General features: G+C 44.2%; 7 protein-coding genes and 1 non-coding gene across 8 annotated transcripts in view; 2 read left to right on the top strand and 6 right to left on the bottom strand.

The window, feature by feature from the left end:
- The window catches only part of CYBJADRAFT_161059 (uncharacterized protein), a gene marked incomplete at both ends in the record, with an annotated part of 4409 nt that extends 2232 nt beyond the window's left edge, over positions 1 to 2177 (bottom strand). Inside the window, one exon of the mRNA XM_020213582.1 lies at positions 48 to 2177. Within this exon, the coding sequence (XP_020072697.1) occupies positions 48 to 2177 (2130 nt within the window). The remainder of the gene's footprint in view (positions 1 to 47) is intronic.
- A 296-nt stretch (positions 2178 to 2473) lies between these two features.
- CYBJADRAFT_t35 lies at positions 2474 to 2545 on the top strand. Its single transcript has one exon. It is a non-coding gene; the product is annotated as a tRNA-Gln (tRNA).
- Positions 2546 to 3147: 602 nt separating this feature from the next.
- Positions 3148 to 4728, bottom strand: CYBJADRAFT_51272 (uncharacterized protein). The gene has a single exon (XM_020217746.1). The coding sequence runs from the start codon at positions 4459 to 4461 to the stop codon at positions 3361 to 3363; it is 1101 nt and encodes a 366-aa protein (XP_020072696.1). The 5' UTR covers positions 4462 to 4728; the 3' UTR covers positions 3148 to 3360.
- A 1303-nt stretch (positions 4729 to 6031) lies between these two features.
- STT4 (1-phosphatidylinositol 4-kinase STT4) lies at positions 6032 to 11733 on the bottom strand. Its single transcript, XM_020214454.1, has one exon. The coding sequence runs from the start codon at positions 11601 to 11603 to the stop codon at positions 6228 to 6230; it is 5376 nt and encodes a 1791-aa protein (XP_020072695.1). The 5' UTR covers positions 11604 to 11733; the 3' UTR covers positions 6032 to 6227.
- Positions 11734 to 11960: 227 nt separating this feature from the next.
- On the bottom strand, positions 11961 to 13094 carry TIF6 (translation initiation factor 6). The gene has a single exon (XM_020217070.1). It carries the CDS (start codon positions 13046 to 13048, stop codon positions 12311 to 12313), a length of 738 nt encoding a protein of 245 aa, XP_020072694.1. The 5' UTR covers positions 13049 to 13094; the 3' UTR covers positions 11961 to 12310.
- A 321-nt stretch (positions 13095 to 13415) lies between these two features.
- Positions 13416 to 16508, top strand: HSP104 (chaperone ATPase HSP104; the record flags this gene model as incomplete). Its single annotated transcript, XM_020213287.1, has 1 exon — positions 13416 to 16508. Exon 1 carries the CDS (start codon positions 13809 to 13811, stop codon positions 16506 to 16508), a length of 2700 nt encoding a protein of 899 aa, XP_020072693.1. The 5' UTR covers positions 13416 to 13808.
- A 184-nt stretch (positions 16509 to 16692) lies between these two features.
- Positions 16693 to 18480, bottom strand: CYBJADRAFT_123814 (amino acid permease; the record flags this gene model as incomplete). The annotated part of the gene is made up of 1 exon (XM_020212502.1): positions 16693 to 18480. One exon carries the CDS (start codon positions 18478 to 18480, stop codon positions 16693 to 16695), a length of 1788 nt encoding a protein of 595 aa, XP_020072692.1.
- A 392-nt stretch (positions 18481 to 18872) lies between these two features.
- Positions 18873 to 20297, bottom strand: CYBJADRAFT_161053 (uncharacterized protein; the record flags this gene model as incomplete). Its single annotated transcript, XM_020213581.1, has 1 exon — positions 18873 to 20297. The coding sequence occupies one exon, from the start codon at positions 20295 to 20297 to the stop codon at positions 18873 to 18875; it is 1425 nt and encodes a 474-aa protein (XP_020072691.1).
- Positions 20298 to 21942: the final 1645 nt, after the last annotated feature.

Below are 21942 nucleotides of genomic sequence, written 5' to 3'. Positions count from 1 at the left end.
GATATACCCTTTTCACCAACTGCAGTCGCATCTCCATCTGGCAATACTTGCAAATCAGGCAAAAGTTGACACGATTCCAAAGTTTTCTGGTAAAACTCTTCATCATATCTATGACCAAAGAGGATGTTCTCCCTGACAGTTGTGTTCATAATCCATGGTATTTGAGAACTGTATGCCACAGTTCCATGTATGTTCAAAGTCGGATCTGTCCCATCTGTACCCATACAAGGCAAGTATCCCAGGATTGAATTCAATAAAGTGGATTTTCCTGCACCGACTTTACCAACTATACACGTTAGTTGGCCCTTTTTTGCTTCAAAGTTGTCCAAAACCAATGCAACTTTTGAATTTCCAACTGTTGTTTCCTCATCATAATTCTCCTCTTTCTTCTCTTTGACTGACTCCCAAAGGAACGTGCAATTCTTTGCCTTTACTGCAACTCCTGACTCTTCATCAACCCTATCAAAATGCTTTAACAGATCCGAATCGATTTCCTCGCATAGCAAGAACGTTGTGATTCTCTTGAACGATACAGCAGTTTCCACCAGTGCCGTGATAATCATTGGAATGATTCCAATTGGTTCAGCTAATAAGTCAAACAACGCCAATGCAGGAAACACAATATCAGGTGTTAAAGGCTGCTCATACCACAACGCAAAGGCTGCAAAGGTTGAGCAACTAACCATGAAAGGAACACAGTTCCAACAGAAGGTGACAGCACCCATATAGACACTGATTTTCTTCAAGTTTGCCAATTCAAGGTCATTTCTCACATGTGCCAGTCTTTGAAGCATAGTTTTTTCAATTGCATACAATTTGATGCTCTTGATTGACGTGAGCAGTTCGGATGTTGTTCTTGTTCTCTTGTCCTTGTATTTCATCTGTGTCATAAAGAGTGATCTAACAGAAGCTGATAGCAAACCATTTACAGGGATAAGGATGGCCATTGTGCACATCCCGGTGAATGTAGCCTTTCCCAAGAGGTTGTACAAGGAGAGCAGGCAAAGAACAATCTTGATAGGTGCCGAAACGAGCATATTGAACTGGTTTCCCAAATCCTGGATTCTTTGAACATCAACAGCAAGGATATTAACAATATCACCAGTTGAGCGCTCCTTCTTCGACTCTGGAGACAATGTAAGTGCCTTATGGTAAACCATGGACATCAAAGCCGATCTTACACCGAGTCCGACCTTGTAAAGGATGATAAAGAACTGATTGTGTAAGGAGATCTCTGCCACTGAAACGACAAAGAGTCCCAATGCGATGAGGAACCCCACAATGAGCTGTTGTTCCCCTTTGCTGTCGAAGAACTTGATGAGCAGACGAAGCAATTGTGGGGACACGAAGGACAAGATGTCATTACACAGTTGAATAAAGATAGCAGACACGAGTGTCAAGCCAAAAACCTTGATAAGAGCGTTCAACAGCGACTTTTTCCCTTGAGAATCCCAAACATCTTGGAATTGTTTATAACCAGTTCTTGGTTCAAGAGCAGCTGGGGGGTCTGGGATGTCCTCATCTCTCAGCTTATGGTTCTTGTAGCCCTTGGAGATGACCTCGTTCATCCAAACAAATGTCAGTCTAGAAAGGGCGTTTGCGTGTATAGAGCCAGGTTTCATGTAATGCTTGACAACTTCATGAACCGGCTTATAGAAGGCAGTCGCGCACACGAGTATGTTCAGTGTATTCAGTGCAACGATATAGATCCTGATATCGTTATCTAGTACTGGATAATCTCCAGACACCAGCGACTGCAGGATGGACAAGGACAGGATGATGAGCTGGAACAGGAAGTAGAACAATGGCGCACCGCATGTCACTGGCGACTTGAAGTACTCCAGGAAGCCCAGCGGCAGGGCAACCAGCATCACAGCAACACCGTTAACAAACAGACATCTGGCCCGAGCAGTGAGCAACAGTACGCCTTGTACCGCTATAGAGCCCAGTCTCCATACTCCCCATTTTTCCAACTTCTTCAACGAGCATTTTGTCAGCACAGGAGATGTCCATAGCCCAATCAACTGCACTGAGCCAAAGACAAAGAGGATCAACGACAGCCACAGTATGATCGACTCGAACACACACGGGTTGACGGCATTGTGACCTGGTATCAGCAAGGAATCGCCGTAGGGACATCGATCAAAGATGTTCAGAGGAGTCATAAATATACCCATTTTAACATACACACACACACGGGCTTTGTTTCCACGGAAGGGAAGAGAGGTCAGTGACGTTGTGGTACAAAGAAGTGTGATAGTCTCGCTCGATGGACAACGGCAGACAGGCTTCAAGTGAAGAGACAACAAGTGAAGAGAGAACAAGTGAAGAGAGAACAAGTGAGGGAACCGCTTGCTATTATTGTTTCCAGGCTTAGTATCAAAAGGCAATGTAGTGAAAAACGAGGCGTATGCTGTCGCTACCAGCAAGTGTACGGAGCACAAAGTTCCAATAACAACAGCTCAAAGAGGTAGGTTGTATAGTGTAGTGGTTATCACTTTCGGTTTTGATCCGAACAACCCCGGTTCGAATCCGGGTACGACCTCTTTTTGGAATCGGGAATCGCTGAATTGGTATGGACACTCTGGGACGTGTCCTTACCGATGATGGAGCTATGTGTCAAATAGTGCGATGGGATGCACTGGTTGCTCACTTGTTAGTGGGCTGAGGACGTCGAGCTTTGCCCTATAGTGGTTGTTTCGGTTACGTTATTGCCCAGTTGGTGCCGGAGTATGGAGTTGTGTGAATAGTAGCGGTGTGGTGCCGGTGGTGCCGGTGGTGCTGGTGGTGCTGGTGGTGCTGGTGGTGTGGCACCAGTAGAGTAGGTGGACTGGCAGTGTACAGCAGAGCATGAGTGTAACTTCCACATTAAAGTCCGTAGTAGACATGTCTTAAGGGGAAACAAGGGAGCACAGTCACACACACAGACTTAGATACCGGTACGTTACTCACCACCATCGAGGCACTAACACAACTGCCCATTTCAAGCCATCAGCACCCTCCTGCCATCATATGATGGAGAAGCACTTATCAGGCAGTTCGGGTCCATTACAGCCAAAAATATGGACGAGGATGGGGAAGAAGCAGACAAACATGGGAAAGCAGCTCTCAGAGCCTATTGTTAACACGCTATCTACCCACTAGAGAGCATTGATAAGCAAATGAACGTTCATAAGATGTGTTACAGCGTGTGTAACGATTGTGCGATTATAAACTCAGATATATTCAAAAAGGAAACAGCAACAGTGGAAATTATCCAGTGACAGGTCGTATAAGAAGGTCAAAAAGGGGTTGAGTCCACGCCACTTTAGCAAGTGGACAGTCGAAGCAAACAAAAAGAAGAAACGTTGGGAAAGTAAATCATAGCACAGTTCTGGAGGTCTCTTGGAATGGGTTTGCACCGGTCTCAGCAGTGATGACCGAGTTGTTAGTGGTGGTCTTGGACAAGTGGATATCACCTTGGCCAGAACTTGAGATCTCACCAGGTCCACTGCCCTCAGTGACGACAGATGCGTTCTTCTTCTGCTTGTTCAGGTACCAGTAGACGAATCCTGCAATGGCAATGACTGCAATGACTGGCACAATGACAGCTGGGGCAACGACACCAGCCTTGGAAGAAGAAGACGAGGAAGACGAGGAGGAGGAGGAGGAGGAAGAAGATCCAGAGCCGTTATCTGAAGGGAGTCTTGTGATTTTGGTAGTGGCATCATCGACTGATGAGATTGCTCTGATCAGAGGACCAGTAACGGTACCGACATTTGTAGCATCGGTACCAGCAACGACCAATGGAGTAATGATAACCCACATGTAACCGTTTCCATCAGATCTGACAAAGTCACTTTGGATCTCCAACGGATAGTAGCCATCAGCGTTGCTGATATAAGACGTTGTAAGCAACACGTTATCGCTCTCGGAGGCACCTTGAGGGTATTGTTGCAATTCGATGGTGACTTTCGTAACGTCGTCACCTCCCCAGTAGCTTGGGTCCCATGTCAACCAGTACGTCTCACCGACAACCATCTCGGTACCGTTCAAAGCACTGCAGAATGGATGGCCCTGGACGCTGCTTGCAGGCACTCTATCACCAAAGCATCTGAGCACAGGTGGTTCATAAGATGGTGTTGGATAGTTGGATGCTGTTGGTGTTGGAGAGGTCGAGATCCAGCTGCCGTCCGTGGACGTTGGCTTGATGTTGTACGGGATACCTGAGCCGTCAAGAGAGGCCCAGACCGTAGGGGTGTCAACTGGAGATGCAGAGATGGTCACACCGTCAATCACAGTAGGTGTCACCCTCATCAAGATTCTCTCAGAGGTGGACGTCCAGACGGACTCGTACAGGATCTGTTGGCCACGTTTGACCAGAGGAGCAGCGGTAATCTGCGCTTCTGGTGCTGGCAAGGCAGCACCAGAGACAAGGGCTGGCAGAGCAGCGGACAAAAGCATCATATATGTCTTCATCATCGTGGTGGTATCTGTGCAAATTACGTTGTTTGGTAACGAAGATGGGGATGGAAAGAAACACACGCAGCACGAAATGGATTAGTTCAAAGGTCAGAACAATCGGAATATCAAAGAGTCTCTGTGCGACGAGCTGTGTGTTTTGAGCAAATAAATTAATAAGCCTGTCGATACTCGAAACAAGTAATAAAATGACTCGTTCTTGGTGATGCCGGGGTGGGTGGGATTAATAGGAAAGATTACAAAGTGAAAAACTTTTTTTTTATCCCAATCCATGGCTCACGCTTAGAGTGCTACTGCTACTACAAGATCACCCATTTTGCCTGCACCAAGACTCTGCTACAAGGACGCTCTCCCTACAAAGGAAGCGTTTAATTTAACGATTATGGCTACAGCAAAAAGGGTGTACAGATGCCGATAAGTTTCCCACCGTAAACACCGAGTTTCCCCCGAAAAGACCGACCGTGTAAAAAAACACCCAATGACCGGGTGGTCTTGGTCGTGGTCGTGGTCGTGGTCGTGGTCGTTTGCTTGGTTGCGAAACTGATCCGCACACTTTGGGCAGGACCCGGTGTGGGTGGTGTGCACTGCTCTGGGGCCGTTTTGGTGTACTTGCTGGCACTGGAAGTAGCTTGATAGCGAGGCCAGGGAACCAGTACGCTTCGATACGGAGAAAGCAGACAGCCCACTTTGAAGGGTCCAGGGCCACATTTCTAGGACCATGGTCTTCGTTTACAGGACACATCACCCGGACATCTCTGGTAGGGACCGCGTGTAATTCCCCGAAGGGGGAATTATCGCGGAGAAGAATGGGTGATGCCGGAGGGGGTTCCGTGGTGCATGGAGGTGCGTTGGGGTCTTTTGCAAGCCACGATAAGTGGCTTTGGTGCTGAGCAGAGGGAGTAAATGGAGGTGGAGGATGGCTTTGCAGTGGAGCTGGGGGGTTGGTGTGTGGCCTGTGAGCACAGAAGGGACTGGTGAGAGGGCCTTAGACGTATCAGCTGTGGTGGGCCCAGCGGGCCCACTCCATTGTGCTTGGAATACTACTATTACTCTCAGTAGTGGCTTTATACACCTGACTGAGACAACAGAAAGCTTCAGAGCTGAGTGTTTGATGAGAAGTCACCACTGAGTGCCACAGGGTGTTGTGGGCCCTCCTGTGACTGAGCGAGTAGGACCTGCTTCGCTTCCTATGCCCTGAGTTCTAGGCATCAGAATTCAATACTCCACAGATCACATGGGTTGCGGGTCATACATTGTCAAAGAGTAAGAATAGCCTAACATGGGCATTCTCATTTTAGAATGTCACTTGGTGATGATTTACACTCAGCACACCTCGTCATGGTCTCGAGAACATGCTTCAACCACACATTGGAATGGCTCAAGTGTTTTGTTGTTATAGGTTTATAGTCCAATGGACAGCCACATACACCGTTGTTTGAGTCAATTGACATCAACTGTGGCGCAGTAATGATACATCAATAGTGCCCAGTGTTCAACGATGCCTCTAAATTAAGGAAAACTCCCAAGAAACCGCTCAGTTATAACCCTAACTACTCGACGTAATGACAATTGTATCTTGACATTACAGGCCAACTACATACATACAAGTGAGGTTAAAACACAGCGTGAAAAACTACGCATCGGTTACACATGGTACGATGTAACTGTATCTTTAGTATTGTCTGTTTCATCTTTCGTATTTTTATCACATGGGGAACACTCCCCCTCCCACAACTTTTAATGATGTGTCCATAGAACTCACACCCTTAGTATGGAATACCGTTGGTCATCTTTTGGAATTTATCATAACCGACAGAGAAAAGACTCTCATAACTCTGTCTGATCAATCCCTTCAGTGCCTTGATGCACTGTTTATCGTCCTTGTCTAAGAAGAATCTGGCCTTCAAGTTTCTCATCGTCTTTTCTCCTTTGAAGCACGGTAACCCACTGGCAAGCATACTTTGAACATTACCAACAATCAATCCATAGTACGGTCTAACAGCAAGGAAACCCTTAATGAATAGTTCTTCAAACATCTTAAAGCTTTCAGTATCATTAGAGCCTCCCATAACGCGTACCATTTCCTTCGTCAATTTGAATGGACAAGCTTCAAATTTAACACCGCCAGGAACAATGTCAAAGCAAAACCCAAAATCAATGTGAAGAATATGACCATGGTCGTCATACATGATGTTACCGTTATGTCTATCCTTGAACTGAAGAAGATATGATATGATAGAATAAGCAGCGAGAGATTTCACAAAGTTTTGCACAGCATCTTCGTACTCAAGAACACCATCTGGGAACTTGGATTTGAAGAAAGTGTATAAATCGTTCACAGCTTCACGACCCAACATATCACGAGATATAGAATTTGGAAGAACGTCAATAACACCACAACCTGGTGCAGTAGCTGTAACACGATTTGGGTAACAATAAAGGTTTAATCCGGCATTCTCCCATATAGACTTGAAGATAGCAATCAATTGTAAGGCTAAAACATCTTGACGACAGTCATCTCCAACTTTAAAGATTGCAGATTGCCATTTCTCAACTGTGATCATCTGACCACTAATTTCCTCCTCCCTGCGAATACGGAATGTGGCCATGAATGGTGTCTTTGCATGAGACTGTAATGGCTTACCACTGGTTCTGTTGATATCAATAAGAACACCATCTGGATTGGATGGCAAATAAACATTCTCAGCAACAACGATCTTGGCCATCTCTTCATCGATCTTAATCTTCTTTTCTGCCTTGGTTTTCTTCAGGTATGGCATTAATTTACCTGAAATGGATGTAACCTCATCAAAGAATCCAAACTCGGCCTTGTAATACTCCATAGCTTCATCGTCATACGAATCAATGATTTGGTTGATCATCTCTTGTGAGCAAAGTGCCTTGTTTTCAGCATTCGCTTTCAGATTCCAAATCAACTGATGGGAAAACTTTTGGCTAACTTTTCCTGTTTCAGCAATGAATCTTGCAACATATCCCATAGAATCATTCAGAAGACATTGAACGATCTGTGGGACATAAAAGAAAGTCAAATTAATATCCTGAGATTCTAACGCCCTCATGTTATACTGGATCACATATGGATTGTCAATATAAGGAGGAGTAAACAAATTGATAGATTCAGTCGGGTCAATAGCTTTTGCAAAGATCAAATACTTGTAATTCTCCGGTGACGCAAGTAAATACCTGACTGATTGGTAGAATGGAAGAGCATCGACTGGTTTAGATACAACCAGTTCAAAAAGGTACTTGTCCAAGCTTGGAATCTTCGCTACCAAACTTATAGCTAAAGCTGGGTTCATTGAGTATGCAAATTTCAACATAACTTCGTCAACTTTGACAGGCTCCTCCTTAAAATCAACTGGTTCTAATGGATTTAACCATATGATGATCTTTGAAATTTCGTCGTGTAAGAACGCCAAACATAGAGTTCTCTTGATGTCAATATTCCATAGGGAGTTGGCGGAAAATGTCATGTTCATAGTTCTGCGGTAGACTGTTTTCAATAAGTTTAAGTCAGATTTGAGTCTCAAATCGTTATCACCGAATGGATATTGTCTAGATTGAGTGAACCAGGACAATATTGACTCCAATATCAAGTTTGCTAATTCTGCCCCTACACGTGGATTAGTCTTCAGTTGCACTTGCATAACGTCAAATCCAAAGTTTACAAGTTCAAATCTCACCAATCTCGCATATGGATGTAAACTAGCAGTTTTCGAGCGTTCCAACGCAAGACAAACCACACGAGTGAAAACCCTCAGAATATTTTCGGACTGATACATTGTGCCTTCGAAATGAGAAGTGAAGAACTTGATCACTTGGAAATCAGTTTCAAAGCCTTCCAATGCAAGATCGGCATAGTAATTAACTTTAGCCTGGTCAGATGGCGTATAAGCCATTCTCAAGAAACCCTCGTCAATCAAGTCGTACTGCTTAGAAAACACGCCTACCCTATTCTTGATGGAGGTTTGCCATACTGCGGCAATATCAGACAACAAGAGGTGAGCACGTGCTTCAAAGTTTGGATCACCAAGACGAACAGATTCACCAGAACTCATGAGACTCTTGTGTGCACGGATTAAAGTCATCAACGGATCCTTACTATCACCATCGATATCGGACAAACCAGTGTCATGCTTGGCTCTCCAACCGTATTCAGACAGGAAACCTGCAATAGAGTTTGCTTTACCAAGACCTGCCATGGACACATTTGAATTTTCCAAATCATTAGGCAAAATTGAACCGGCCATCTCCATGGCAAAGGTAACACCAAATTGAACAGGGTTAGCCCTAACTTGTAGTCCCAAGTCCGAAATGTATGATTGAAGAAGAGCCTTTAGATCCTGGTTTGATTTACTCAGAGCCAACAAGCACCATTGTTTGGCATTTCTATGTAGCCGCTCCAGGGTTGAACGTTTCCATTTGATTGAGTCCGAAACTTTAATCTTCTCCTGAGAATGGGCCAAAGTGAACTCACGACGTGGTTGATATTTACTTCTTTCGGAGTCCACAACACTGTCAAACATTGCAGTTAAGAGATCAAGCAAAGTATACAAACTTAAACGGTTCACCAATCCAGATGTTAGTCTAGAAATGAACAAAGATGCGGATTGGAATGCTGCGTCTTGAAGACTGTATTCTCTATGACAACACAAGATGAGAATTTTAGTCAACTGATCAGCAATTTTATCACATGTAAAATGTTTACTCCCGCTCTTCTCAGTCAATTGAATATACTTTTGAACGACGGAGATTGAAATTGAACCGATAAATCTTTCAATATTTGAGTTGGCAATGGATGGATCAGAAAAGTAGTAGAGGATCGTAGAACAATCGCCAGTATTTGCACGCAAGTTTTCCAATAGAGACGTGGCAGACAAGAACATCAACTTTGTATATGATAAAGTTCTTTTCTCAAGACTGTTGATGTTCGAAATACCGCTTATAATATGCTTTTGATCTTTAACATTATGGTTGGAAGAGCCTCTTCTCAAAACGGTATTTAATTCAAATGATGTTTCCGCACGAACACTTTTCAAGTCAGAAGCTAGCGGAGGTGAATTGAGTGCTATGATTTCAAGTTCAGTTTGGTATTTTTTAGTCAATTCAGAAGTTTCATTGTAACCATGCACGACAACGTTAAACCAAAAATTTTGGAACAGCACCAGGGTTGTATCATCCAAGTTGGATAACTTTGAGTCAACCGGTAACAATTGTGCAATCGGTTTAATCAAATAAGAGATTTGCTTTGCAATTTCTGATATTTCACCTTGGGATCTATGGTCGGTCTTTCGAACGTCACCACGAGATACGACATTGTTTAACATTTCGTTCAAGTAAACAAAATATAAATCGTGATCAGTTTGACCTTGGAGGGTCTTTGAGATTGTAACTCTTGCATTAATCACTGCAGCTGTAAAGTCAGGATTATCCTTGTGAGTGATAAGCGCATTGTCAAACAGTTTCATCAAGGCCAAAAATTCTTTATGGGATAGTGACGTTGCAATTTCTGACAATCCTTTCAAGAGGTTAAACCCCAATGGAGAAGTATTTGACTGAAACTTTTGGGACAATACCGTCACTGCAAGAACTGTTATTGCTTCATCACCATAAGTCTTTGTCAGTTCAATGATAGAGGTGATTGCATTCTTATATATATGGCCATGTACAGGTTTCCCATCTGGTGCGGTTACTAGAGGGTCTGTCTCCTTCAAAGAATTTATGGTGCTTGAACGTTTCACTCTCGTATGGTTGAAGCTGTTCGTTGTAGATCGAATTTTTAACTCGCGCATTGCAGTGACAGGCGCTGATGTGTTATTTGAAACCAACAAATTGACCAACGAGTAAATTGTTGTAATGATAGAATCTTGGTTCAAAGGTTTCAATCCCAGAGCCAAGCTTTTTGACAACATCTTGATATAAGATACATCTGTCGAGGAAGGGAGCTTTGAAAGAATAAGAGGAAATAAATGGATCAACTCTGCACTGATATTTTTCTTGTCTTTATATGTTAACAACGAACCAACAGCGATCGACGAACGAGATAAATCAGGATTGACTGATTCGTTGGGGTTAATCAAAGAAAGTTTAACCAGAGCTGTAACTTCTTGGTTCGAAACCAAATCCACCAATAACCCTGCTGCTAAAACATCCAAAGCAATACTTTTGGTGGACAAAGCCAAGTTAACACGTTCTGTCGATGAAAGGTTGATGTAAGGTGCGCCGTTGTCCAATTCGTCGATCTGAGCCTTTGATCTCCGCACCAATTTCTCTAAAACTGACGTATTCAAAGCGGTTTTTACCCTTTCTAACTTTGAAACTGAACCCGGATCGCTGTCGTAATCCAAAGCTGCTAATGATAACAACGTTTCGGAGAGAGATAAGTCTTGTTTCTTTTCAAGGACTCCTTCTTTGGCGATTGTAGTAAGAACTATATGGGAAAACAACGCCTGAGCCAACTTTGCAAATAATAATGAGTTGAATTCATCTCCTGATGCCAAATAAGCCACTAAGTATGTCAAGTGGTGCTCATCTTGTAATGAGTTTTGTGTTGCAGACTCCACGGTGTCAAAGAACTGCTCTGTGAACAAGTCGATGATGTCATCGACAATCAAAGCATCGAACGATGAGTCACTGCCTATCAGAGCTTTCAAGAATCCCAACAAACTGAAATATGCACACAATGAAATACCATCCTTCTTAAACCTAGCCAAGTACTGCTTAAATAGTACCACAACGTCATCTTCCAAGGATGGGAACTTCTCACCCAGTGTCGTTATCGAGCTTGTCAACTTCATGGTAACGTAGTCCCACGGAGACGGTGATAATTGTAAGCTGATATTGCTCTTGAACTCCTGTGTTGAGCATTGCAAGAAATAAGGTGATAACAAACTCAACAACTGTTTACCTTGAGTCTCAGTTCGAACATACGAGCTTGCACTAGCCAACGCAAACAAGATCTCCAACTCCTTATGAGACATTGGTCCAATACCCCCGTCACTCAGCTTCTTATAGTCTATGGCATTCGACAACTTCAACACATCACCACCAAGCCCCAAGGAGCCATTGATGTAATAACCGCTGCGGCCATAACCTCCACGCTCTTCCTCTTTGAAGGACATGGCGGCAATCTTCTTCAAAGCTTTTGAGCGGATTGAGCCGCGCGAAACACTGCTTCATTGTTAGTCAAGCTGCTGTGTCACCCGTATTTGATCAACTTACCCTAAGAAGTCCATCTTGGTATGTGAAGTTTCTATGGTTTGTGTGTTGTTGATGTGGAATGTTTACGTTTCAATTTCCTGCGCTTTTGTGGCCGCTTCCTCTTTCGAGATTTTCTTCTCGGCCGTCGGAAAGGAAAACGACGCGGCGACAAGCGAAAAACCGAAAAAGGAAAACGAAAACGAAAACGAAAAAATGCTACATGGCTTTCATTCTTTAAATGCCATAGAAGGAGATTTCCTTAAAACTAAACCCCGTTATATATATAACAGTTCGTGAATCTTATAGTCAATGTAGAAACTGATCATCACCACCTCTTATGCAAATTAAGAAAAAAAAAACGTCAAAAGAAAAAAAAAATCCAAAAGTCCAAAAAAAAATAGTACAGATAGCAGTAGACATGACTTGATACAAGCATCAGGATGCACGTACCAAGCACAGCAGAAAGCCAAGAAAGAAGAAGAGAAGTGATCATCACTTCTTTTTTTTTTCATAACCCATTAGAACAAAGAAAATACACAATTAGAATAACCCCCATGAATCGACATCAAATATATCGTAATGCAAATTAAAGAAAACCAGACAATGACAAACAAAGTTTGAAACGTATTCATGAGTACGTTTCAATCAAAGTGTCACGCAAGTTACCTGAAATCGATTCTGGTTGTGCGTCTTGCAATCTAAAGATACTTTCAATGACACTCAGCTCTGGAGCTGTAGTGTCCAAGCCTGCAACAGCGAGCCAGTCGTTGACAACCAAGCCAGCACCAACGACGGAGGAACCACGATTCACAGTACCTGCAACCAATGGAACCTGTAACAAAGATGACAACTCCTCTTGATCCGCAATTGAGGTCTGTGGATGGACAATACCACCTTGGTTCGACAAGGCACAGTAGGAGCCGACAAGAACGTTGCCCGCAATGGTCTGTCTGAAGACTTCAACGTCCAAGACATCTGCAATGAGCTCTTCAGTCTCACGTTCGATATCAGGGTGGACGAGTGCAACGTAGTCGTTACAGCAGATCACGTTACCCAAAGCGGAGAGTCTCTCCTCAACTCTTTGAATCTTGACAGTATCAGGGAGAGAGTTTCTCAAGTGCATGAGTTCTTGGTCAGTGGTTTGTGTTGGAACCAACAGCCCTCTTCTGTTACCTGCAGTCATTCTACCGACGATACGGGTACCAGCAATGGTGGTGTGAGCAATTGGGATAACGTCTCCCAATTCGGCTTCAAATGCAGAGTAAAAGTTCTCTGATCCACCAACAGCAACGAGACAGTAGGAGTTCGTCAACTTGGAAAAGACACCAACGTCGTTAGAGTTCTCAAATTGGGTTCTAGTAGCCATTTTTCCTATTCACTTCGAATGAATTTACTTATTTGAATGGTAGTTTCGAAAGAAGGAAGAGGGAAAAAAAGAGAAAAAAACGAGAAAAAAAAACATTTGAAGCGAAAATTTTCACTCACGATAAGATGAGGGCGACGATATTCGAGGGACGACAAGTCACGTGCACTCGATCGGATATCGAAGAAAGGGTGCTCCTACCAGTAATATCAAACTCTCCAACAAAAACGTAGGGTAACCCTTGATGGCCTTTTTTATGTGTCATGTAGGCAGGGGAACATAGTTTGGCCTATTCGGTAACAAAGGGAATGCCCAACGCCTTAGTTTTACACCCCATTAGTCCAGTTATAAGCCAATAGTTATACAAGTTGCTCAAGGAGATCAATTGAAGGGCATCTCAATCAATTCGTATTGCAATTGAAGTACAACAATCTAAAACAGTGCACTAACTGTAAGCCCAATGCTACTGCCAGTGTCCAGCTAGGCAGAAAAGTGGTATCTGCACGCACTGGGCGGCTTTCCCGCTAGGCGGAGAGGCCCCCCCTAAAGCCCCAGCAGCGGCAGCAACAACAGAAAAAGTTCCAGCAAATTCTCGAATCTTCCACCAGTTCCGTATGGGCAGACACTTATGCGATAATCACACACTACAAATATGTTAACGGTAGGGCTCAAGTATAAATTCAACCCCCTTTCTCCAAAATCTGGACACTCACGTTGCTTTCTCACTCATCAATTGAACTGAAAGGAGAATAATCTAAACAATATGGACGAATCACAATTCACAGACCGTGCCTTGGCTGTTATCACCAGAGCACAGCAGCTCGCAGAGGAGCACCAGCATCCACAGTTGCTGCCATTGCACATACTGGCAGCCTTCTGTGAGAAGCCAGAGGATGGTTCCACGAGCTATCTTCAGACTTTGCTAGAGAGGGGCCGTTTTGACTACCAATTGTTCGAGAGAACCGTTAATAAGCATCTCGTCAGAACCCCATCGCAGAATCCTGCCCCACAGCAGGTGAGCCCAAGTTATGCCACAGGAGAGATCTTGAAGAAGTGTGTCAAGATCAAACAGCAGCAGAAGGATAGCTTCGTTGCCCAAGATCATATCCTGTTGGCACTGCTTGAGGACAGTTCCATTCAAGCAGTGTTGAAAGAGGCCAGCGTCACAGTGGATGGCCTCAAACAGCAGGTGCTTACGCTCAGAGGAAACCAGAGAATCGACTCCAGAGGAGCTGATACGAACCAGGAGTTGGAATACTTGACCAAGTATGCCATTGATATGACAGAGCAGGCCAGACAGGGTAAATTGGACCCTGTTATTGGAAGAGAAGAAGAGATCAGATCCACAATCAGGGTGTTGGCCAGAAGAATCAAATCCAACCCTTGCCTCATAGGTGAGCCTGGTATTGGTAAGACTGCCATCATCGAAGGTGTTGCCCAGAGAATCTTGGAGAACGATGTGCCAACTATCCTTCAAGGCTGTCGTCTGTTCTCTTTGGACCTGGCCGCTTTGACAGCAGGTGCCAAATACAAAGGTGATTTTGAGGAAAGATTGAAAGGTGTCTTGAAAGAGATTGAACAGTCAAAGATCCTGATTATCTTATTCATCGATGAGATTCACATGCTTATGGGCAACGGTAAGGATGATGCTGCAAACATCTTGAAACCGGCCTTGTCAAGAGGTAACTTGAAAGTGATCGGTGCCACTACAAACAACGAGTACAGAGCTATCATTGAAAAGGATGGTGCCTTCGAAAGAAGATTCCAGAAGATCGATGTTAAAGAGCCAACTGTCAGAGAAGCTGTGGCTATTCTTAGAGGTTTGCAACCAAAATATGAGATCCACCACGGTGTTAGAATCTTGGACTCTGCTTTGGTTAGTGCAGCTCAATTGGCTAAGCGTTACTTGCCATATAGAAGATTACCAGATTCTGCTATTGACCTTGTGGATATCGCTTGTGCTGGTGTTGCAGTGGCTCGTGACTCTAAACCTGAAGAGTTGGATTCCAAAGAGCGTCAATTGCAGTTGATCCAAGTTGAGATCAAGGCTTTGGAGAGAGATCAAGAGACTGATGAGACAACGAAGGAGAGATTGACTCAGGCTAGAAAGAAAGAAGCAGACTTGGAAGAGGAGTTGCAGCCATTGAGAGCCAAGTACGATGAAGAACGTCAAGGCCACGAGAAGCTTACCGCAGCCAAAAGAAGACTGGATGAGTTAGAGACAAAAGCTGTTGATGCTGAGCGTCGTCATGATACTGCTACAGCTGCTGACTTGAGATACTTTGCTATTCCAGACTTGCAGAAGAAGATCGAACAGCTCGAAGAGGAAGTTGCTAGAGAGGAGACAATGTCTGGTCATGGAATGATGATCCAGAACGTTGTCAACTCTGATACGATTGCTGAGACAGCTGCTAGACTTACTGGTATCCCAGTCAGTAAGCTTACTGAATCTGAAAACACTAAGTTGGTTCACATGGAGAAGTCACTTTCAAAGGATGTTGTTGGACAGAGTGAGGCCATCAAGGCAGTTTCAAATGCTGTAAGATTGTCAAGATCTGGTCTTGCAAACCCAAGACAGCCTGCTTCTTTCTTGTTCCTTGGTTTGTCAGGTTCCGGTAAGACCGAGTTGGCTAAGAAACTTGCTGGCTTCCTTTTCAATGATGAGAATGCCATGATTAGAATTGACTGTTCTGAGTTGATGGAGAAGCATTCCGTTTCAAAATTATTGGGTACTACTGCTGGTTACATCGGTTACGAAGAAGGTGGTCTACTTACGAACCAATTGGCCAGAAAGCCTTACTCTGTTATCTTGTTTGATGAAGTTGAGAAGGCTGCTCCGGAGGTTTTGACTGTGTTGTTGCAACTTTTAGATGATGGACGTATCACTTCTGGTCAAGGTAAGACCATTGATGCCTCAAACTCCATTGTTATCATGACATCGAACTTGGGTTCTCAGTTCATTATTAGTCAGAACACTGCCAAAATCTCTGAAGACACCAAGGCCCTTGTTATGAACGCTGTGCGTGGTCACTTCAGACCGGAATTTATCAACAGAATTTCCTCTATTGTGGTGTTCAACAAGTTGTCTAGAAAAGCTATTCACAAGATTGTCTCTATTCGTATTAGGGAGATCGAAGGCCGTTTCGCTGCAAATGACAAGAATTACAAGCTGGATATATCTGATGACGCTGTTGACTTCCTTGCTCAGAATGGTTACACCGAGGATCTTGGTGCTAGACCATTGAACCACCTTATTGAGCGTGAGATTTTGAACAAGATGGCAATTCTTGTCTTGGCTGGTCAAATCAAGGATAAGGAGACCGTCAAGGTTATCCGTAAGGGTGACCACTTGGAGGTTATTCCTAACCACGAGGCCACTATCCAAACCGATGAGGATATGGATGTCGATGACTGGTCGGAGGATGACTTGGAGAATGATGTCCCAGCTGATGAAGTTGAATGATCAATATATATATATATAGCTATTTGAAATGTTTATGTCTAATGAGAGTCTACCAGTAGGATAATAGAGAACTGAACGAGCATGGCATCATTAAACTTAAGAGATAACTCTATAGAAATAACAGTAAAAACAAAAAAGAAAACAACAAACGAGTCAATATGAATAGTAAGAAAGAGTGAGTAGCTCAACAGAGTAGTTTGTATATCCTGTAGTAGAATGGTGAATTGTTGATACGCTCCCTCTCGTAAAAAATGTCCTGTTTCAAGAGTTCAATATCATAGTGTTTCCGGCCTGTATCGATATCCATCTCATGGGTTCGTATGAACCAACTCTTGTTTCTCTTCCATAGTCTGTGGCCCACATAGAATGCAATAAGTATACATAATGAAAGGAAAACTTCAAAGAATGACTTTGCATCTGCCGAGCTTCCAGGGAACAGTGCAACCCAGAATTGGCCCATGATAACTAGCACATTCATCACCAGTCCAAACAATGATCCCCAAACCCCCAGAGGTGAAGCGTACGATAACTCATCAGTGCCTCTTCCGTGTAGTTTTAGAGCCTGTCTGAACCTAATATGGCACCAGCAAATTGCCATCCAGGCGAAGATTGTACACAGTGATGTCAAAGCAGAGAACCATAGAAACACGTCGTTCTCTTTATCTGAGGCTGCGAGAAACGACAAGAGTCCAAATACAAACGTCACGATGTTGGCCACCAATGGTCTTCCTGTCCTGTCAACGTACGATAGTATTGCAGGGGCATGGCCGATATCGCCCATTGCAGACAAAACACGGGAAGTGGCATAGACTGCTGTATTTGCGATGGACAGCACTGCAAGGATGATGACAACGTTCATCAGCGATGGCAGTCCGCTTATTCCAGCGTTCTGAATTGCAATGACGAATGGCGAAATAGATCCATAGGAATCACCGTCCCACAGCTTATCAGAGTCATAAGGCACAAGGCAACCAATAAGTGTAAGAATGGCTATATAGGATAACGATATGAACCAAAAGGTTCTCTTTGCAGCCTTTGGTATCGCAGTTTCTGGGTCTATGGTTTCAGGAGCAGTCATTGAAATGATTTCAACGCCTGCAAACGAGAAAGCTGCAGCGACAAACACGGAGCATACGCCTTTAAACCCATTAGCAAAGGCACCTGGGTCGTGCCAGTATCTCCCACCAATGTAACCTCCTTGTGGCCCACCACCACATGTCAGGACGATCCCCAAGATGAAGAAGCCCACGATTGCCAGCACCTTCACCAGTGCCAACAAGGCCTCCAACTCTGCATAGTGCTTCAAGTGTAACATGTTCAAGAACACTATGAACACGAAGAACACGGCTACCCATACATCGGCATTGATATCGTCACGCCAGAATCGGATGGTTATAGCAGCACCAACCAGAGCCACCGGCAGGGCAACCATCCAGTTGAACATGTAGTTCCAGGCCAGTGCGAACCCCAGCGATGGGTCTATGAACCTGGTCGTCAGCGTGACGAACCCTCCAGTCACTGGAAACGCCACGCTGAGCTCTGCAAGCGCGAGCATGGTCACAAAGATCATGGCCGACACTATTGACCAGCCGATGACCAGAGAAGCTGGCCCACCGGTGGCCAGCGCACCTCCGGAATTCACAAACAGCCCCAGGCCAACGGTGCCGCCGATGATGAACATCGCCAGGTGTCTCGGTAGCAACTTCTGTTTCATCTGGGTCTTTGACGAGTTTATCGCGGCCTTCTGTAGGTCGGTCAGGTTCTCCTTATCCTCGTCAAGCTGGATCTCTGAGCGATACACAAACACGTTTGAGCCTGCAAAGGGGTCCTCGTTCTGCGCAGGCCTGAACGAGTCCTTGAACTGGTTCCATTTCTTCGCAGAGGCCTGTGCTGCTGCTGATGTTATTGGTGATACCACCGACGTGGGGGCTTTCTCCGTGGACTGGAATGGGCTCACCGTCGGATGATCCATAATCGCTTCCACCAACACTCAACACAAAGATACAGCGGGCAGTTGCAGTGGCAAACGATCAGTGGGAAGTGTAAGAGATGTGAAGAAAAAAATTTTCCCGTTATCAATGGAAACCCCCGCTTAAATTTTCAAGCAGCAGAAAGCAAGAGAAAAACGCTCCGGTATTAATTTTGCTCTTGTGATGTTTTTCTTCGTTGCACGCCCTGTGTTTGTGTTTGTGTTTTTTTGTCTTTGCGGGTTGGCCGTTTAACTTTGGTTGGCCGTTGAGGCAGCGCGCGCGTATGCAGCCTCACGGGTTTAAAACTTTAAAATCGGGGCTTCTACAAAATTTGGACGCAGTTGAAGAAAGCAAAGCAAATCAAAATGTTTAGTCATAATGTGTTTAAACAAGTTTATAGCACGAACTGGAAGTTCACATCTCTGTCATCCTTGGCCTTGAGTCTTGTGTCCTGTCCCTGGGCGATTCTTGTTCTGTTCGTGGCCCATAGGTTGTACATCACGCCGATGACCATTGGGATAGCGGCGGAGGACATTCCCAAGCCAATGCTGAAACCCTTGTGGAAGTTCCCCTTGTACACCTGTCCAATTAGAACACCTGAAGTGGACCCGACTGCGGTGATAAGTCCCCCCATGGTGGCTCTCTTGTAGTGGCCTGCGTTGTTATTATTGGCCCATAGGATACTCAACGCGGAGCAAACGTACATTCCAACACCAATAAGCATGCATCCCGCATACCTTGGGCCGGAACGAGTTGTTGCTACTAAGATGATGTAACCAATCACCTCGAAGACTGCTCCAAAGATGAGGAATCCACCACGGTGCTGCCTCAGATCTGATATATAGGCCACTATGAAAAACGAGAGAAATGCAACGGCATACACCGGGATCGTCAGCAGTTGGGTTTCGTACTTATCATAGCCCATGGTTTTGATAATCGAAGGAAGGAAAGTTGAAATTCCAAAGAGGGTGTAGTCCACACAGAACTCGTACGCACATATGACAATGTTGTTGATGTCCTTTATGGATCGTAGCACTTCGCTCCATTGGAATGGCTCGTCATGGAAGAAGTCTGGATAAGTGGCGAACCTCTGTTTTAGTACCTCCCTCTCATCCTGTTCTAACCACCAAACATTGGTCAGTTCGTTTGGTAACAATATAGCAATGATTGGACATGAAACCACGGTCATTGCGCCCTCGATGGCAAATAACCATCTCCAGCCATCCCAGCCTTGAATTCTAATCAACCCATATGCCAATAAACCACCAAAAGCACCAGCAAGTGCACTTGCACTGTAAACGAAGGAACAACGTTTGGCCATTTCACCTCTCGTATAGACCATCCCGAGATAGACGTTTATGATTGGAATAATACCTGATTCGCAAAACCCGAGCAGGATACGACATGCCAATAACGAGCCATAACTGGTAACAAAAGCCGTACAGAGAGAAACCACTCCAAATGCGAAAACCAGCACTGTTAGAAGCTTCTTACAGCCAACGTACTTCAACAGGAGGGCAAACGGCACTTCGAATACCACATAGGTAACAAACAACAGACTAATAACGTTACCATACTGTGCTTCTGTCAATCCGAGATCAGTGGACATCCCTGCGGCGTTGGCGTTACCAATGTTGGACTTGTCAAGATTGGAAAAAAGGTAGATCAGTGCAATACATGGCAGCACTATAAAATCAAACTTCTTGAGCAGCCGACGTTCAATCTCAGAGAATTCACCATCTGTGAACTCAGGTGATAACTTGGTTTCGGTGGTATTGATGGACTCTGCCTTAGAGAACGAGTTCTGTAGTTCAGCCATCGTTATTCAGTTATACGTTTCCTCCAAAATGATGATGGAAAACTTTTCTCCCGTCTAAAACACCCCAACACAGTGGGAAATGAAGAAGAGACAAAGCGTATTAAATCCAACAAAAGAAGCTGGAGGATGACCTCTTAATGATGACTCTAGCAGTTGTGTGGGGGCATAAAAGGGAAGCACAAGAAGGCGAAAATCAGCCGAGTAGGTAAAAAATGTATAACCAGGTGATGGAACGATTATGGGTCATCGTATAGAATAATGCGATCGGCATTTGGAGTCGGAGTTCGGAGATTGTGGGAGTTACCCGGGGGTATGAGGAGATAACTTGATGAGTGAATAAGACCACAACTTCTTTGGAAGGTGGTGATAACTCGATACCCAGCTCTTTCATTTGCCGTCGAATTATCCGTTAACAAACAGCTATGCCAAATCTCATATCTGCGCACCAGCTTATATGTGTGGTCACGTGAGTAGTGGGTTTATGAGTTATAAAGGAGACATAAAACAGTAGCCAACTTCTGCAACTTGATGTGGAGCTATGAGCTTCCTATCTACTTTTTCCTGGTTTGGTTCTATGTAATGAGTCTTGCTCGACTTCTTCTTCTTCACTTCTGATTGTCGTTCTATCGAGCTGCTCGAGGGCTCACACACAGACAAATTGGCTCGTAATTCGACTCCTTGGGTCTTTGTCGTGACTGTTTTCAGCTTTATCAGACAAAGTCTTCTATGAGAACTTGTAGCCAACGTTTAGAACACTCTGTTCGACGAGATTTGACCAAGTTGTGTGTTTCCTCTTCAATTATCCAATTTTCAATGCCTCCGGTTCTCTTGGTGCTTTGGACGAAAGTTGCTATGTAGATAACATCGAAAGAGCCTTCATGTGTTCGTTGTAAATACTTTAAACAGGCTGATATACTTTGTATACTCTAACAAGAGCACAATCTGTGATCCAACTTTACCTGTAATGCTGCTACATTGACACAGATAAATACAACGAATATATAAACTGATATAGAATAATCACAGGAAATAAGTGTCAACCAATATGGGTTTGAAAGAAGAAACAAGAGACGGAAACGAAAGAGAAAGAGAAATGATAAAATGACCCGCCAAAATCACAATGTTCAAATCACAAACAGATGAACAAGAATCATGGTAATAATACCACCAAGTGTGGCTTGAGCTCTAGAACCAGCATTGGTAGATACAGAAATGAGTGGAATGTCTGTTCCCAAAGCAAAAGGTAATGATGAAGATGGAGTGTTATATGAGTCCGTTGTCACTGCGGTCTGTAGGGAGGACAACGTGGTTGTTGCAGTGGATCCAGTATTTGAATAGGCAGCAAAGTAAATGCTTGTGCCACCGGTTGGAATAGCTGGTATAATGGATGTACTTGTTTCTCCTTCTGCTATCAATGATAGTGTAAAGTCATTTGCAGAGTTGATACCAATGTTATCAACGGAATCATCTGTATCACCATTGCTTAGTGATATATCACTGTTGGAGCTAGAAGTACTAACCCCTGGGTCTGTATAAGCACTAGCAACTGGGATGATAATAGAAGATGTACCGTTAACCACTGTAGTGATGTAAGGACTGTGGGTACCTTCAGAGTTATAATCAGATGTATCGATCAAGTCACCAG

The sequence above is a fragment of the Cyberlindnera jadinii genome, assembly GCF_001661405.1.
Source record: "Cyberlindnera jadinii NRRL Y-1542 unplaced genomic scaffold CYBJAscaffold_2, whole genome shotgun sequence".
Classification (NCBI taxonomy): Eukaryota; Fungi; Ascomycota; class Saccharomycetes; order Phaffomycetales; family Wickerhamomycetaceae; genus Williopsis; species Williopsis jadinii.
This window is presented reverse-complemented; position numbering and strand designations above follow the sequence as displayed.